General features: G+C 36.8%; 1 protein-coding gene across 1 annotated transcript in view; it reads right to left on the reverse strand.

Annotated features, from left to right (window-relative positions):
* The window catches only part of LOC135214245 (uncharacterized), a 37,630-nt gene extending 22,499 nt beyond the window's left edge, over window positions 1-15,131 (reverse strand). Inside the window, exons 1-4 of the mRNA XM_064248309.1 lie at window positions 14,923-15,131; window positions 14,584-14,713; window positions 13,000-13,199; window positions 12,616-12,739 (exon numbers count right to left, since the gene is read on the reverse strand). Coding sequence (XP_064104379.1) covers window positions 12,616-12,739; window positions 13,000-13,194 — 319 coding nt within the window. The 5' untranslated portion in view covers window positions 13,195-13,199; window positions 14,584-14,713; window positions 14,923-15,131. The remainder of the gene's footprint in view (window positions 1-12,615; window positions 12,740-12,999; window positions 13,200-14,583; window positions 14,714-14,922) is intronic.
* Between the last annotated feature and the right edge of the window lie 3,923 nt (window positions 15,132-19,054).

Genomic DNA, 19,054 nt, shown 5'->3' on the forward strand with positions numbered 1-19,054 from the left:
ACTCAATAGGAAACTACCAAAACCCTTTTCTGAGCCGAAACAAGTTCTTTAACAGTCCAATTGGGTTTAATCTAACACTACTACTATCTACAGCTACATTCACTACGTCTAAAACTACTCAGATCAAACGTCGAATGTGGCTCTGCAGCGTCAACAGCCTTTGCTTTTAGACGAGTGATACCGCTATTCCCACATCCATTACTCACAATGGCACCGTAACTTATTCCATACAACAATCTCATATTTCGAGAAACCCGTAACCTTTTTAATCGGAAATTATCAACAATAGCCCAACTGCGATATTCCCGAAAAAATAAGGACACTAAGAGAAATAGACAATGGATACGATTTTAAACGTGTACCGGAAAACCACTCCAAAATAACAAAACTCTCCGATTCTCATACACAAAATCATTCGGGCCGAATCTCTAAGAATTAATGATTGTGGCTCCGGCTATCACGTAAAATATTCACTTTCCTCCCCCATTGGCTTCACCATTTTTTTTGCAAAGGCGAGACTTCCCCCACGGCCAGAAAATCACCGAAGGAATACCAGTCTCTGACTTTCTTAGTAATTTGAGTCGGATGGAGGGCAGAGATCCAACTGGACTAGCACTTTTCTCAACCGCCATCATCGGATTAACTTTACTGTTACATACCTTTTCCAAGCATTACAATCTTTTGATATGACCCCGTTATTACAGAAAAAGCACGCAATACCTAAGCTTTTGTGGATCAATAAACACCCGACTCCAGTTGTTATTCTGCGAGTTCCACACCTTTGATTGACCATCGGAGAAAACCTTATTTGATTGAACATTCTGAGAACCACTTATTTTAATTGATACATCTATGAGAAACATATTCTTTCGATATAAAATACCAGTCTCTCCGAATTAACCCCAACGTGATCTTTCCTTAGATAACGTCTTTCATAGTATCCTTTATATGAGACAAAAAGGACTCATTGATGCAACAGCAACTCATGAAGGGCATCTAATTCAACTCCTACCAATGAACTTAAAACGATCAGGAGTACAACTTAAAATCTTCAACCAACAGCAAACTGCTTTACTTATCAAAAATCAGCAACCTCTTTAGATTTCAACAACAGTAGCAAAATTGCTCTTATGCCTTGCAAATTCTACGAAAGTCTGATTTTTCATTTTCCCTCAAATTCTGGAACCTTGCCGATAGGCTCCGGCACGAGCTCATATGCCTTCAACCACATCGCCTTACACTTCTAATTCAGAGGAGAGATTTCTTCCAAAAGTTACATATACCTTTTGGGCTTTTTCCCAATCAAATTTACTTCGCGATAAGGGGTCAGTCCATAATCCAATAGCGGCCATTCTACTTATAAACTAGCAATTCTTTCGAATGACAAAGAACTCAACAACATTATCTTTCCTGAAGTTTCGGGACAAAACTTCAAAGCCTGAGCTAATTTGAGAAGGAGGAGGAAGCCTCAACACGAGAAGGAGACCCTGGGACCCTGGCGTTGCAAAGCCCAATATTAGTAAACTCATGCTTCCTTCCCCTCTCTCTCTCGTAAACACATCTTTTTGCGGTCATTTCCATTTGTTTAGACTAATCTGTCTATCCAAAATTTCTACGCACAAAGACCTCTTCTACTAACTTGGTTTGGTCCTGTCGTAGTATCCTTCAACACACTCATAAACATTAGCAATAGTATACCTTTCTTCATTGTTAACGTTCTCTCCACTAGAAAAAATCGCCTCACTTTCTAACTCCATCTTTGTTTAATTCGGCCAACCTATCCTGCCATCCCTCTCCCTTCAAGAAACTCTACGAAATTTAATATCCTCCATTTTGATTATGAATAATTAAAACACTGTACCTATAACAAAATTTATTTCACTGCAATAATGCAGACAACCAAACAACGGAGGAGTGTGTTAACCATGCAACCTAACACTAAACACGACCCCAAGAATTACCCTTGACTGCAAAAAGAATACCACAGGACTACGATCAATCCTGCAAAAAGGTCGCCACTTGTAATGGCCTCGTTGGACCACAACACACTCTAGGTCTACAGGACCATAAATAATCAAAATACCACAAACTTAGGTGTTCAAAAGGGAGCAATCCACTAAGGTGGAAGCAAGCCCAGGTAAATGCAGCACAAGAATAACTCAAGGGGGGTAGCAAAACAATGAAAAAAAAAAATCAATATATATTATAATTCAATAAAATACAGGAAGATAACTAGGCCTCTTCATTAACATTAAATCACAAAATCACTTACACAACATGTACCCAAATGATTAGGCAACGCATTCAACCTCTTGAAGGAGGAAAGGGGGCCCAGAGAGGAATAGAAAATAACCAAAAGAAAGGAATAACCTGAATTTACACTCTAAAGGATGATGATGAGACGATGAAGGTCTCCTCCCATAACACTCCAATAAAGGCAGAGGACGGCAAATCACAATCAATTACTATAGAGCTCTATCAGAAAATTCATCTGACTACTGCAGTGCAGCCGTGATCCTAGTCATCTTGTTCATAATCATGGACGCCGTGATCCCAGTAATCTTGGTCAATACTTTTTATAATAAATGGATGACACGCCTTACCGTCGCCAAGCGAGGCCCCTCTGGCAAATACTGCACCAGAGGCAATAATAAAATGGCAGAGATGTGGAGACACTGCCAGCTGAAGATATATATTTCTGAGACTTGCTGTAAATCCGAGAGAGATAGCAGGCTCACAAGTCAGGGTGCAGATACAAACTGCCTGCAGCTTGGAAAAAATCAGGTCTCAAGTCAACTCAGCAAAGCCAAAATATGGAGGGGAGAAACAGGAGGATTAGTCAACAAGACTACACAAAAATACCACTGGAGTGAGGACCCCACCCCTACTAACAAGAAGGCGAATTTAACAATGAACTTTACAGCCTTCAGAAATGAAAGAGGAACTTAAAAGCTAACCTAAGTAAGCTAAAATACATTATAAAAATCCTAAGGCTTACTTACAATATAATATATAATATATATATATAATATATATATATAGTATATATATAATATATATATATATATATATGTAGTGCTGGACCTTGTATAACAAGGTGCACTGTGAGGTTAATAAGACCTGCGATGTTATACACAAGTATATGTTTGTATACTTCCCATCCTCGTCAGAGATTGCGACGATAATTTCTAAGTCAGTATCTTCTTTGGGTATAAAAGCAAAGATGTTTCAAACTCATGATGATAAACTTAACAATATATTTGCGAGACTACATCTCTTGAGTAGAGGCAAGAAGGCGGTTAAGAGAACTTGATTCTAGGAGGGGCAAGTAGAGTTCTGAGTTACAATGCATTTACAATCATAGGAGAGCAAAGCTTACCTAACATACTAACATACAGACAGACGAACATGTGAGAGGAAGTCACGTAGACGTCTGTGGGTTATAGGTCAACAGGTTCTCAGGTGAAAGCACTGTGACCTGTTTGACACAACAATGGATTTGATTATCACAGGCAAATGCAAACCAGGGCGCCACTGATACAACGCGCAAGGCCTAGCTTGCATTCTGTTTATCAATCCCTATCACAAAAACCCCCCCCCCTTGCTATCCTCAACAGTGACCACTGGGTCATCGGCTTATTTTATATATGGATATATATTTTTTTAAATGTAACACTTACATTAATTGCTCGGCTACAAAACCAAACACTGAACATTAAAGTTTGACTTATAGGGAGTGTAATAGAGAAATTAATGTGAATATATAGTTAACCCATAGTTACCAGCAAGTGGTTAAGGAATGATATTCAACTGATTATATGTAAAAAAAAATCAGATATATAGAAATACTCATAAGTAAAAAGAATAATACATGGAAGATACAGATCCACATACAAGATAAATGCATATGATATCATACTAATATTAAAGATAACATGTCATACATAATGATAGTTATATACTGTTACTCCAATGAGAATACATATCAACAGAAAGTACTACGTACGTCTGATGATTGCATGTCCACAAGAATTACATTCTAAAAATCATATATTGTTAAGAAGTAAATGGTTACCAAAAAAATGTGATAAGATAAAAAGGTAACTGATTAAGAATAGGTGCTACCTGATTAGCATATATGTGTATATACTGATTCAAATAGATTAAAATAAGTGTGCACATCATATAGATTCCTGGTGCGTACACGCACAGACATATTGATTCATTGTAGAACTTCAATTGATTATATTAGGTGCGCTACCAGATATATTGAATGATAAATGATAATTAAGCTTCTCATACTTTACATATGGAATGCAATGTCACGGAGGTTCCTGTTACACATTTAGCCAGCGTTCAAACCGCTTTTCACTCAAAACACAATTCCAAACACTTCCCCCGAGTCAAATGAAATGGCCAGTTTCAAGTGGCTCTAAAGTCAAATGCCTTAAGGGCTAATGGGTAGGTGTCAGGCCGGGCTACGACGTTCTGTTGGTGATCCATTCTTGTTTGCCTCAACCTACGCCAAGGAAATAAGTTAGTGGTGACCAGAACCACCACCAACACGCATGTCACAGCCAGCAGTGTGTAGAACCGTAGATCCTCGTTGACATGGTAAGCCCTTGAAGTGCGGTCCATACCAGACAGTTTTGATAGTTGATGGGCCACTTTCGCGTTGTATGGAAGGGGTAAAGCTGGGATGATGGTACTCGACCAAGAAAAATTCGCGAAGTAAGCTCGTTCCCTTATGATGGTGCTTACTCCACGGACCGTGTAGTTGGGCGCCACTCCACTGCAGCCGTCTGCAGCGACGAACATCCGTGAAGAGGCCGTTGATCGGTTCGGGCATGCAACGTGAAACCCTGCTCTGTCGTATCGTATCCACGATCCGTTATTCAGCCTTTAAGCGAACTTATACTCGTCAAAAGGGTAAGTTGTTTCAGACATAGTTCACGTGTATGAGAGAGAGAGCCGTTTAGCACTAGACCTAACTTGCATGAATCCCCTGATATATTGTAGAATTCAAAGGAGTCAGCTGTACAAACTTTATTACCCATGGCATCTGAACAGTGAGTGAACCTATCCAGGTCTCTGATAACCGTAAATGTTTCCTTATTAGGGAAAATCAATACGTATCCCGTCAGATTAGATATTACTGGTAATGAGCTATTCATCATGAAAGTAGGGAACGGTGCAATTTTGTAAGATTGCCAGGCATCAGAAGAATTAAAAGGAATGTTAATCATGATCCTGTAATTCTCAACACTTACTGATATTAAACTATAATAAAATTCTATCTTATGTGCATCTAACAAAGGAATATAATAAAGTTTCTCTCGTCTGTTCTCTAAAGTTAATGTTAAATCTTTGATAGGCAAAAGATGTGGTGAAAGAACACCCTTTGTAGCCAGCATGATAGCTTCCACATAGTCTTTTGATTTTTCAATAAAATGTGAAATTTTTGTACGGATATGGTCTACCTTAGAACTGTAATATGCTAATGTTGCCAGCAGGTGTTGCACATCCATCATCTGATTGATATTACTGGAATGTTCCTTCACCAATGTCATAAGTTGATTGATTGATGATAATTGTTTACTGAGTTCGGAAAAATCTAATTCATTTTCATGTTGCAAAAATTCAATTCTCTTATTCTTAAGACGATTCGGAATTCCCAAACCTAAACTAGCAACAGAGCCGAAGACGTTAAGTGCCGCAAATATAAACGGGTTACGTCTTTCTATGCTACTGTGTCTCACGGTCCACATAAGTAGATCACGAGCCAAGCATTCTGCTTCAGCAGTTTTGTTTTGCAAGTCGAATGACATCTCTGTGACACTTAAAGTTTGAGCTAACGAAATCTCTGGATCAAAAGGAAAATAACAATGGTGTAATTGATTCCATGATTCGGCAAACCGCGACAAGTCGCTTTTGAGGTTAATGACATCATCTTCAGGCAGGAAAATCACTCGCAAATCAACTTCTAGAACTATATTGCTTGCTGTACTGAAAATGTCCTCTGTTCTTTCAATGATACAGCCATGTGTAAAATGTATATTTTTTGTTTTAGCATTCTTCCCACACGACAAGAATGTCTGAACAAACAGTACCAATCCGAACAATATAAGCTTCATGTTGGAAACCTGCAATTAGTGAGATGTATGTAATTACTCGTGTTTGAATTAACTACTTCTATACAAAACAGATAAAATATTTTCATACAAATGTTATATATACATACTTTTATCATGCAAGTTTCATATATACTTTTTATTAGGTATGTTTCATATATATAACCATACATAAATTCTTATCTTTTTTTTCTTTTCTTTCCTTCTACCCTCTTTCCCTTAACTGCGAACATGAGCCAACGGTATTGTTCTCATGTCAGTAGGTTGGGATATGTTTTGAACTTTTAGTCTGCTGGCCGTTAATATTTCTAAAATGCTAAACGGGCCTTCAAACTTAGGTGTTAGCTTGTAGTTCAAACCCTTGCGTACATATACTTGTATATATATTTGATCGCCTACTGCATATGATTTAGTTGGCTTAGCGATTTTATCATGATTTCTTTTCATTATGATTTGTGATTCTTCTAAATTCTTACGAAGTATATTATATTGGCTTACACTTGCTTCCATAACATCCCATAGGGGATTTGATAAATTGGTTGTAGGAGTAAATACATGGAAAGGTGTCCTAGCTGGGGTACTGTGCAATGCCTCGTGCGGCGACATTTTGATAGATACATGATATGAATGGTTAATAGTACTTAGAGCCGCGGGTATGGCAATATCCCAGTTGGGATCCATTCCCCCAAGTGTAACTCGTAGGACATTTAACACCTTCCTATTTACCCTCTCAATTAATCCATTAGACTCTGGGTGATAAATCATGGTATTGATTTTCTTAATGCAAAGGAATTCACACGAGTTAAGGAAATGATTATTGAATTCTCCACCCGAGTCAGAGATTATCATGTGTGGAATTCCATGTTTACAAATGTAGCACTCGTAAAATTTCCTAGCGCATTCAATTGCGGTTTTAGTTTTTAGTGCTATCAATTCTGTATATCGAATCAAGGCATCTATTAACACTAAGAGGTGCTTATTTCCTCGGTCAGACTCGTAAAACCCTGTTAATAAATCTAAGTGTACCCTTTCAAAGGGTTGGTTGGGCACGGGATAGGCCCCCAAGCTGACAGGTGTCTTATTGTGCCCTTTGTTTTCATGACAAATGTGACAATTAGCTATGTGCTTTTTTATATCTGTAAGCATCGTAGGCCAATAAAATAGTGATTTGGCTTTCTGTGACATGATAGAGAACCCTGGATGACCATGTAATGGATTGGAATGCAACCAGTTTAAGACCGATTGGTATAAGCGAGATTGGTACCACTACCTGGTCGTTAGTCACCTGCTGGGTGCTGCGGGTTTTCCTTGTCACGGACTTATACAGAATGTTATCCTTAATTATATAATTCTGCTGCGTACACTTCACATATTCCTTTTCTTTAGGATTCCTGTGCAAAGCATCTATTATTTTCTTTAACTGCTGATCTTTTCTTTGTTCAGTCTGTACTAGTACAGCGCTCCAACCCGGGTCTTCCTGTTCAGATACTGTTTTAACAATAGGCGCGGATGTTGATATATCTACTAGTTCAGCTAATGGCTCCATACAAGATGGTGCGGGGTTGTGTGATAGTGCATCAGCAATGATATTTGCTTTCCCAGGTAGATATCCTATCCTTGCGCCAAAGTCTTGAATGATCATATGCCACCGAGTTCTTTTGGGACTGTGACTAAAGCCTTTGAAGAAGTCGGTGAGGGGCTTATGGTCAGTAAGAACCTTGACATGATAGCCATATATTATGAACTTAAAATGTACCAGTGAGTTAACAATAGCTAGCCCTTCCTTGTCTATTAGTGCATATTTACTTTCAGAAGGTCTCAGTTTAAGAGAATAAAAAGCTATAGGGAAGAACTGTTTGTCATATTGCTGAATCTTTACCCCTCCTACTTCTTGGTCTTGGGCGTCAGTTGCGATAAAGAATTCCTTACTGAAGTCAGGGAATTTTAAGATAGGTGAACTGCATAATTCCTCTTTCAAGGTATCGAATGCCTGTTGATGCTTTTCAGACCATATAAAATCTATGCCCTTCTTTGTAAGATTGGTTAGAGGAGCGGCTATAATGGAATAATTCCGTATAACACGCAGGTAATATCCACTACAGCCTAAAAATTGCTGTATCCCCTTGACGTTAGTAGGTATCAGAGAGTTACGGATAGCCGACACCTTATCGTGGACTACCTTAAGACCTTGACTAGACACCGTAAAACCTAAATAGACTAGTTCTGTTTTAAAAAACTCACACTTAGTTATCTTCACTCTCAAATTATGTTGCCTTAGTCTCTGTAGCACTAGCTCTAGTTCATGTAAATGTTCTTCTAAGGTATTAGAAAAGATCACAAGGTCGTCCATATAGGTATGTAGGGTATCCCCTAACAAGTCTCTGAACACTATATTAATCATTCTGGTGAATGTAATTGGGGCACAATGTAAACCAAAAGGCATACGTAAAAATTCATAATGTCCCCTAGCTGTGCTGAAGGCGGTGTATCGGATACTCTCTTTTTCTAAAGGTATCTGGTGAAAGCCTTTAAGTAAGTCCAAACTGGTGAAATATTTGTTTTGTCCTAACAAAGATAAAATATCATCAGTACATGGCACTGGGAATCGATCGGGAATCGTTTCCTCATTTAAGCGACGGAAATCTACGCAAATACGCCAAGTCCGATCTTTTTTCGGTACGACAATTAAGGGGAAATTATTATAAGGGCTGTTCGATTTCCTGATGATTCCTTCTAACATTTTACCTACTTCATCATTGATCTCATTCTGGAATTTCATAGGGAGTCGGTACGAATGTACATAGATGACTTTATGCTTGTCTTTTAACCGTATTTGGTGTTCAATGACATCCGTTTTTCCCAAGGATCCCTCGGTAGTGAAGAAAACATCATGATATTTAGTTAAAGGATAAAAAAATTTCTGCTGAATCTCCTCTTCTTGAATGTCTTTGTTGACTTTACTTTTAATAGATTGTAAGAGGGATTCATCCACAACAGGTTGAGCGTGATTAATTCCAGCAACAGTAAACTTCCATATCCACGATGTGTTGATTTTTGTGGATCACTAGATTGGTATTCAAATGGTTACAGACTTCAATGTTAACTTGTTGCTGTGAATCAACCGTGTATAGTGCTTGTGTTACGGACAGTCCGTTAATTTTCAGAGTGTCGGAAAGGATTAACATTTCAGATCCCAGCAAAGTCTTCTTTACACGCACTAATATATTCGAAGGTACATTCGGCTCGAGAGTTTGCGTGCAATCTGCTATTATGGGTGTGCGAGAATTTTGTTGGGTCGCTTGAACAATGTCATGATTCATGAGACAAGTGATTGGTTCCTCAATGTACGTTACTGTTTGATTATTTGTCTCTTTTTTGTCCAAAACTGATTTTAAGGTGTTAGAAGATTTATAGAATTTTGCTTTGATATACACGCCGTGTTTGGCAGGGGTTAAGGTAATGTTTTGAATGCCCATAGATGGGTATCCTGTAATTACAGCTGGATACATATCAATGTTTTGTACATCTATAAAGGTATCGGTAAGCATGCGCTTACCCACCTTGTACTGAATCCGAGTTACGCCTACTACGCTTAATTCATTATTACCAATACCTGTAAGTCGTACTCCGGACTTCTCAATAGGGAAGTTCGAAAAAAACATGTGATGAGTCCGCAAATCCATGATATTACGTGGACTACCGGAATAAAAAAAAAATTTGTGAAGGGTCGGTGCTCTAAATTTACGGCATGCTATTATCTTTACTGATAATAGCATGTATACGATGAAAGTCTACAGGAACCTGCACTGATTTTTTGGATTCGGTCATGTGGTTCATAGGAAAATTCTGGGTTTTGCATAGATCTTGTAGGTGATTAAATGTGTTATTTGATTCAAAAGATGTTGATACGAATGACCCAACATCACTCTCTCCCCAGCTGGAGTTACTTACGTGGCAATTGGTTTGCTTTGCACACTCGGAAAATTTGACTGACTCTGTGAGTTTTGGTTAGACGGCCCGAGAACAGAATTTCATGAAGCACGATTTGTTTGTTTCTGATTTTGAGCAGAGTTACTGTTTACCTGTTTCTTTCTATAATAATGAGGATTCTTCTTATTATTATCATTGGCAACATTTTGTGTGTTTTTAGCATTATGTTGCTGTTGGTTACGTGAGAAGCAACGATTGTAAGAATGACTGGAGCTGTTATGAATTGAACAATAACACCTTCGGCAGTCTCCAATCATATGCCCTGCACGCTTACAATTAAAACAAGTTACCCCTGCTGCATTATTATTGACTATATTTACTTGCTGTGGTTTACTATCATTCTTTGCAAAAACTTGAGTAAGCAAGGGGTCCAGATCTGTGCACTTAGACATGTGTTTCTTAATTTGTTTATATACTATGTCTAGCTCCGCACTGTCGGGCGATAAATTCTTGTCAAAACAGCGTACTAAGGCTTCCGGCAACATAACTGTCCAGCAGGTTAAATATGTGAGCCTGATAAAATCTTTCACAGCCATGTTCCTTCCCGTAACCCAAGTGGAAGTAAGCAAACTATCCTGATATTCATTCAGCCGGTCAGCAATTAGTGCCGCCCTCTCTACAACGTTAAGTTGAGTCATAGAGGCCAGATTAAGGATGTTCCTCAAAGCTAAAACTACATCCAAGGCTTCTTCACTGCCATATATGGCCCGTAATCTAATTTTAAATTCATCCTATGTATCCACCTCTTGGAAAGAGACTCCTCTCAGGTACGAACCTGCATCTCCTTTAGCAAAGTCAATGAAACTTTTAGCTTCCTGTAATTGTAAGGATGGGTCAGTGATGCATTTTGCTTTTAAATGAGCATCCACTGAAGGAGATCCAAGATTCGACGCTTTGAGGCAAGAACCCGTTAACCCAGCCTTGAAAAGGAGCAATTGCAGACCTAGTGCTTACTAAGGTTACTACTGGGTTGTTGGGTGTGGGGTTAATGGGTGCAGAGGTGGCCATCGTGACTTGTGTTTTTCATATCACTATGATTCCTAGCGATCCTATCGAAATATCTATATGAATACACTCGTCCACTGCGTAAACGCATATGCAATATAAGATAAGAGAAAATGTGTTTCAGATAATAACAGGGTCCCCCAAAATGATAAGATTAAAAACAGATAATATGATAAGGATATTTCCGGAGAACTTCTGGAAAAAAAAAATTAGCAAGAAGGATAAAAAGGCCTGCTGGGCGAGAATTTGAAGTTGAAGATAGATTCCTGCAGGAAAGGAAGATTAAGAATAACGTATAACTCACCCCCAGGAATAATGGACGATCAATCTGTGTACGAACACTCAAAGTCACACACCAAAATGAATAAAGAATTGTACTTAGCTTTGGTATATAAGAGGAAGATCTTGCTGTTTAGGTGACGTCACGGCCTTGGCTTCGACGTCGCTGCTCCGCGGTGACCTGAATTCTCAGCTCGCGTTCTGATCGTGCATTATTTGTTTGTTGAATGATTCGTTTCCCGTTGCTTGGTCCATGATGATCTGATGCTGCAGACACGTCCGGTTTGTTTCTTGAAGATATGTAGTGCTGAAGATGCTCAATAAACTATGATACAACCTCTTGAATGATTCTTAATGAAAGACATTTCTTAAGTTGCCATAAGAGACGCTAAGTTGCTTGAAGATCCTCTTGCCTTCGTTGGCTTCTGATATGTTACATTTTGTTAGTCTTCAGATGACGTTGAACCGTTAGAGCTGCCACCAATGTAGTGCTGGGCCTTGTATAACGAGGCGCACTGTGAGGTTATTAAGACCTGTGATGTTATACGCAAGTATCAGTTTGTATACTTCCCATCCTCGTTGGAGATTGCGACAATAATTTCTAAGTCAGTATCTTCTTTGGGTATAAAGGCGAAGATGTTTCAAACACATGATGATAAACTTAACAATATATTTGTGAGACTACATCTCTTGAGTAGAGGCAAGAAGGCGGTTAAGAGAACTTGATTCTAGGAGGGGAAATAGAGTTCTGAGTTACAATACATTTACAAATCATAGGAGAACAAAGCTTACCTCAGCATACTAACATACAGACAGACGAACATGTGAGAGGGAGTCACGTAGACGTCTGTGGGTTATAGGTCAACAAGTTGTCAGGCAAAAGCACTGTGACCTGTTTGACACCACAATGGATTTGATTATCACAGGCAAATGCAAACCAGGGTGCCATGATACAACACACCAAGGCCTAGCTTGCATTCTGTTTATCAATCCCTATTACACTCCTTGTTATCTCAACAGTGACCCCTTGGGTCATCGGCTTATTTATATATGGAATATATATTTTTAAATGTAACACTTACACACACACACACACACACACACACACACACACACACACACACACACACACATATATATATATATATATATATACATATATATATATATATATATATACACATATATACATACATGCATCCATACCCACCCTGTGGCTCTAAAGGCATCAGGAACACTTGAAGGTGTAGTTGGTATTTCGTCGATATCCTCAAGTCGCATCCTTTTAGGGGAGGGACCCACCTTTTATGAAATTTATTTCCATAAAAGACAATCTGAGATATGAAAAGTAAAAATAAATGTCAATTAGTGAAGAATTATGGCAAAAAAATACAGTTGTCGAAAACGTTCTTTCGTGGAAGCAAAGTGTTCTTTCTGATAACGAGAATATATCCTGACATTTGTCTGTACAGGTGAGCAAATTAGCAGATTGGAAAATTGTTGCTTCTATGAACAATAATTAGGCAAATGTATTTTGATTTAAAGGTGACAGTGGGTGAATGGGAGAATAATTATACGACTAGAAGTTACTTACTTCTGTAGATATAGACAAAATCAACCAGCCTTCTCTGACACTTATTTTATAATATTTAGGTTTCATTGGAGATTCATAAATCAAAGAGAAACGAACTACAATATTAAATTTGTTCTTGTTCCAAAGGGCTATCCATACATGATTATGTTCCGGAAGGTTGAGAGGCAATTCTTGATCAGGAGATATCACAGTCATATCATCTGGGGAAGAAAAACATTTTCAGTTATCATGAAAATAAGAATAAAAATCCATTCTAACACAAATAAATGTTCAAATGAATTTATTTTGATATACGGTCACTGATTTTTACTTGCCAGTCAACCTTTTATCTGTATTTTTTCTGTGACTGAGTGATTGCATCTATCTGCTCGTTTTAAGGTTTGCAACTGGAGAATGAAAACTTTATCACTGCACTAAATGTCAAAGGTCCCTTCTTACCTCAGAAGAGATCAAGGAACTTTATAGTTGGCTTTAACTCTCTTTACGGTAAGCTTTATGTCTGTGGTACAACGGACTAAATGGATTGAAAAATGTGGTGTTTAAAAAGATTTTCCAAGGTCTTCCTTATTGATTAATTTTTGTCCTATGTTCGTTCAGTAAGAAATACAAAATCAAATCATTCTAGTACGTCGTTACTTCAACTTTCACATCTTTGCCAGCAGTGTGATTATAATTATTACTTATTTTAGTTTTGCTTTTTTCTCAAAAACTTCCTTTAACAGAACCAGAAAATCCCTACGTAATAGCGTGGTTAAGGAACCATTATCTACTACCTTGATTTCTTCATCCTTTGGTGACACAAACGATGAACGAATTATTTCTGAACCACTGAATTTTCTCAGTTGTTTCAATTTGATGGAATTCACAACTTGTGTGACTAGATCGGAGTCATGTTAATTTCCATACAACGAAAAGCGTTTAGCTAAACACTTCACAAGAGTTGCTTCCACGAGAATATCTTATAAATTCACAAATCATAATGGCACCGTAGCGTAACGTAATCCTCAGATTCATTATTAGTTATATGGATTTTTATGCAAACTTTTTCAGAACCTTATCGACAGTAATGTACGAATCAGAGTCATTCACTTCTTCCTACAATATGTTGGGTAACATGTAGTACTTTCAAAAGTAGGTTGTTTAATTTTTTTTTTCTCAAGTTCAAGTTTGTTTTAATTCTCAATGTTTCACAAAATTCTGTGAAATTTTCCCGAAATTTACCGAAACGCCAAATTTCAACACAAAAACACTTCTAATATAGCCCCAGGCCAGTAAGTAGATAATATTGCTTAGTTTAGTGTCTTAGAATATTCATTTGAAATCCTCTTTTAAATATATCATGAATTATCTATTTACATTGATTATTGTCTAACAACAAAGGCATTGCTCTGATATGAATAATAAGTAAGGTTAGTAAATTTAATTTCCGTGTTATAAAGAGTATTGAAAAAATGTAGCTGATTAAGAGATTTCAAAATTTTATGGAGGGTAATCTTGTTTCCTCCATACCAATTAACCTCTGAAAATGATCAGCGTGGAAAGAAAGAATCTGTATTGATTTGTTCATTAAAATACATTACTAACAGTCGTTCAGGGGAAGACTGAGAACCTGCCACTGCACAGGATCTGTACTTGACACTTCCACTTGTCGTCCTTTTAGCTCTCTGTTTTCTTTTGCGATCCAGTACTCGTTCCAAACAAAGCTACGTATCGCCTTGAAAAAAAGCATGATAATATTTATAAGGAAAATAATGTAAGAAGTCTCATATCCATGGATAAATTCGTTATTAGAAAAGGTAAAATAATAATTAAATATGCAGTTGTGTTTGAAAATCGTCTTGATCCTGTAATCTATTCACCCTATGTGAAATTCTTCACTGTTGTGATCATTAGCAAACTTCTCAGTCAATTCACTGAACTCACCTCTTTGGTTATAATGAGGAGAGGCTTCCACTGTGCTCGAGCGTTTTTGAAACCTGACTCCCTTGTGTGTATTTCTCTTCCATGGACAGAGAAACTGTAGTTGAGAAATGCCCTTTTAGGTGCTCTTTCCGTCAAGATTGCAACCACAAATTTTCCTCCTCTGGTAGAGGAAAGGTGGTGGAATTGCCCTTTAAAGTGGTCCTGGTTTCTGAAGCTGTAATGAAATAATAATAATAATAATAATAATAATAATAATAATAATAATAATAATAATAATAATAATAATAATAATAATAATAATAATAATAATAATAATAATAATAATATATGAAGGTAGGAGACCCTCTCTCAAGCAGTTTTGTTAAAGAGACTGGCAGCATCAGTGAAATTGGTTTTATATGTGGTCTTTTCAATTTTTCTTATTATTTTCTTTTCACCAGGGCTGATGTTTGCTAATAGCTGGCCAATGTTCCTATTCTGGAACAAGGATATGGCTGCTCAAAATATTAGTAAATGAAAAAAAAAAAAATAATAAAAAGAATTGAAAAGACCATATATAAAATCAATTCCACTGATGCTCCCATTCTCTTTAACAAAACAAATATATTGATAATAGTTAGAGATTTCAATTAGAGATTTCAAATGGGCATTAAGTTATTTCAAAGATTTACCCACAAATCCTGTGTCATCGAAGACTTTGTACACAAACAGTTGCTTGACTGTTACAATAAATAGAACGATTAGGGGAAAACCTGCAAAACTCATAAACTGATTTTGGTGAAATTTGAGGTTTTCCCTGCAACTGGTAACCCATTTTTGGATGTCACTCAAGACCTGTTGTCCTTTTTGTAGCGATGAATCGTCACACCCTGATCTGATTCCAGTGAGACTTGGTCATCTGGAGATAAGCTTTCAAGAGGTTGTTTTCATCAAGTTTCGTCATAATCAGGTCATTCATTCGCCAGTTATTTCTGAATTAACGCGAAGGATTGTTACTAACAGTCAGGCTAAAACTGTCTTATACCCAATGAATCACAAGTCTTAAGTGACTCCTATGGGAAATAAGAAATTGTAATAATATATATATATATATATATATATATATAATATATATATATATATATATATATATATTATATATGTGTGTGTGTATGTATGTTAAGTAATAGGAGAGAACTCTTAACTAGAATGCGTAACCTACCTTCAAATAGTCAGTCCCTTTGAGTGTCATCTCTGAAGCTGGCTGAAAAATTAATTGTTAAAACTCTAGGCAAATTCAAACTCCTGCTATTACAAAAATGTAATCTTTATTTCCCAAATAGCTAACATGAAAATGAAATAAAATGAGTCAAAGAAAATCCCAAAGAAACTCATCAAATCACTATTACTCTTCCACGAATTCATATGAGATAAGTTCCCCCCTTATCTACTTCTGTCCGACTACTCATTAGTCTTTATCAATAACTGTCAACACAAGTCTAGAGAATCCATTTTTTAGATGGTGACTTCAAATCCATCTGAAAATGAGAATATAATTATCAAACAATGAAATGTTAAGGTTCGTCAATAAAACTGAGTGTTGCACCACACTTCCCTTTCTCTAGAAACTGAACTCAATGTCACTACATAAAAGGCATAACTTTTCAAAGTCTTTCACTTTACATTTTCCGATGGATCTTAGTACCTTCCTCTACGGCGTGTTTCCACATACAACCAATATTAGGTAATGTCCATTTAATCACCTCAATAGGGTTTTTTTTATTCCTTCTATTTCATCTTACAAACGTACGTATGTTCGCTGACCAACAGACACATGGATACACGCATGCTACTGAACACACGCTAGTCTATTCTGTGCGTTTCCATTTTCCCATTTACACGCTTTATCTAGAGCACGTACTCGATAACCTGAAGTGACCTGAAGTAACCTTTCCTTGCGGTTTACCTTATATCTCTGGAATGCGATCCCATCTTGTTCACTGTTTTGCACCTGTCTCTAACCAGAGCGCTAAGGTTATTAACCCCCTTTATTTTAATATATATCCACTTATACATCTAAACCAGCATTAACATATATATGCATATATTTGTATGTAGATTTCGTAGAATTCTATTACTTTTTTATTATTGACTAACTTCCTTATTGGTCTGACAATGTTTTATGAATCTTCTACATTCTTCCAAATTTAGTTGATATAAAAAAATGAAGACCAACTCTTTGTTCCTTTATCTGGGAACACAAACACTATAACTGGTCCGTCACTCGTCGTGACCTCATCAAAGTGTATTATAAATCACATTACGATAGCACTGAGTAAAATCAAAACAATTTGAACTAGTTTGCGGTTATTGTAATGTGATTTATTGTATTATTATAGTCTGGATTCTATATATTCGTCCGCAGACTTTAACAAAACAACAGGTCGCCATATCCGATGTACAGGCTGCTCTAGGAGCAAGAGCCCTTGTTGGCACAAGGCCAGCTAAATCATAACTAATTTTTTTTTTACCCACCAACTAAATTTGGAAAAAGATATATATATATATATATATATATATATATATATATATACTATATATATATATATATATATATATATATATATATATATATATATATATGCTTAAAAAATCACAGTAGATGCACGTGACTTCATAAATAAGCGCAATCCCACAGAAAAAGATATTCAGAAATCCAAGCGCGTTCGTCTTTACTCAGACATGTCAAGGAGCTAATGAAGTACAATTGGAGAGAAAAGGTCTCAGGTACAAAACAAGATCAAGAATACAGATGGTTAATTGTCAAAAGGGTAAAAAATTAAAAGAGATCATCCAGGATTATCCGGATATCACACGGTCACGAATCTGTTTAAGTTTGTGACCGGTGTGATATCCGATAATCCTGGATTATCTGTTTTAATTTTTAACCCTTTTGACAATTAACCATCTGGTATTCTTGATCTTGTTTTGTACCTGAGACCTTTCTCTCCAATTCGTACTACATTAGCTCCTTGACAATGTCTGAGTAAAGACGAAAGCGCTTGATTTCTGACTATCATTTTCCTGTGGGATTTGCTTTTATATATATATATATATATATATATATATATATATATATATATATATATATATATATATATATATAATATATATATACCAGATGAAGAGACAAAACAGCTCAATACATTGGGTTGCTTTATTGTTGCCAACGTTTCAAGACTATGGTCTCATTTTCAAGGCTATAAAAAACCAAAAATACATAAATTACAAACTTGTCCAGCAAGATTAACATAAATTGTTACATACAAATAAGCACAGCCTTCGTTTTTAACGATGAAGTTTACGTTCAGGTAGATGGAGTCGGCATGGGCAACCCATTGAGCTGCACCTTTGCAGACATTTTTGTGTACATGTTTGAACAGTAGCTACTGGACAATTGTCCTTCCTCCTTTAAGCCGCCATTTTACCGTAGATATGCAGACGACACATTCTTGCTTTTTAGGGACCATCATCATTGACACCTTTTCTTGGAATATGCAAACGCATCACACACTAATACAAAATTTACATTTGAGAAAGAGAATAATAATAGATTGTATTTTCTCAATACCTTGGTCATACGAGAGAATGAGGGTTTCAGAACGGGAATTTATCGTAAGGCCAGATTTACAGGTTTGGGGCAAAATTTTCATAGTTCTTGTTCACTTAATTTTAAGCTTAATTCATTATCAACCTTAATTCATAGAGATATGGTCTTTACTTGAAACTGGAGCTTGTTTCATAATGAAATTAATTTCTTGCAGGCATTCTTTAGGACCAATTGTTACCCAACTGCCCTGTTCTCTAGTTATGTCAGTAAGGCCCTACAGAAAATCTTCCAGCCACCAGCTCCAGTACATCTAGCTTCTAAATTATAATATTATGTTAGCTTTCCATACACTTATGATGCCTCATTTATACCAGAATTGAGGAAGATAATGAACAAACATTTCTCAGCAGTTGATGTGAAATTCATCATAAGGAATCCAAAAACCATAGGCGGATTCTTTCGACACAAAGAAAAATTGCCTACTTTGATGTGGTCTGGCCTAGTTCACTTGTATACTTGCTGTTCGTGCAACGAACAAACTTA

Source organism: Macrobrachium nipponense, chromosome 45 (genome assembly GCF_015104395.2).
Source record: "Macrobrachium nipponense isolate FS-2020 chromosome 45, ASM1510439v2, whole genome shotgun sequence".
Classification (NCBI taxonomy): Eukaryota; Metazoa; Arthropoda; class Malacostraca; order Decapoda; family Palaemonidae; genus Macrobrachium; species Macrobrachium nipponense.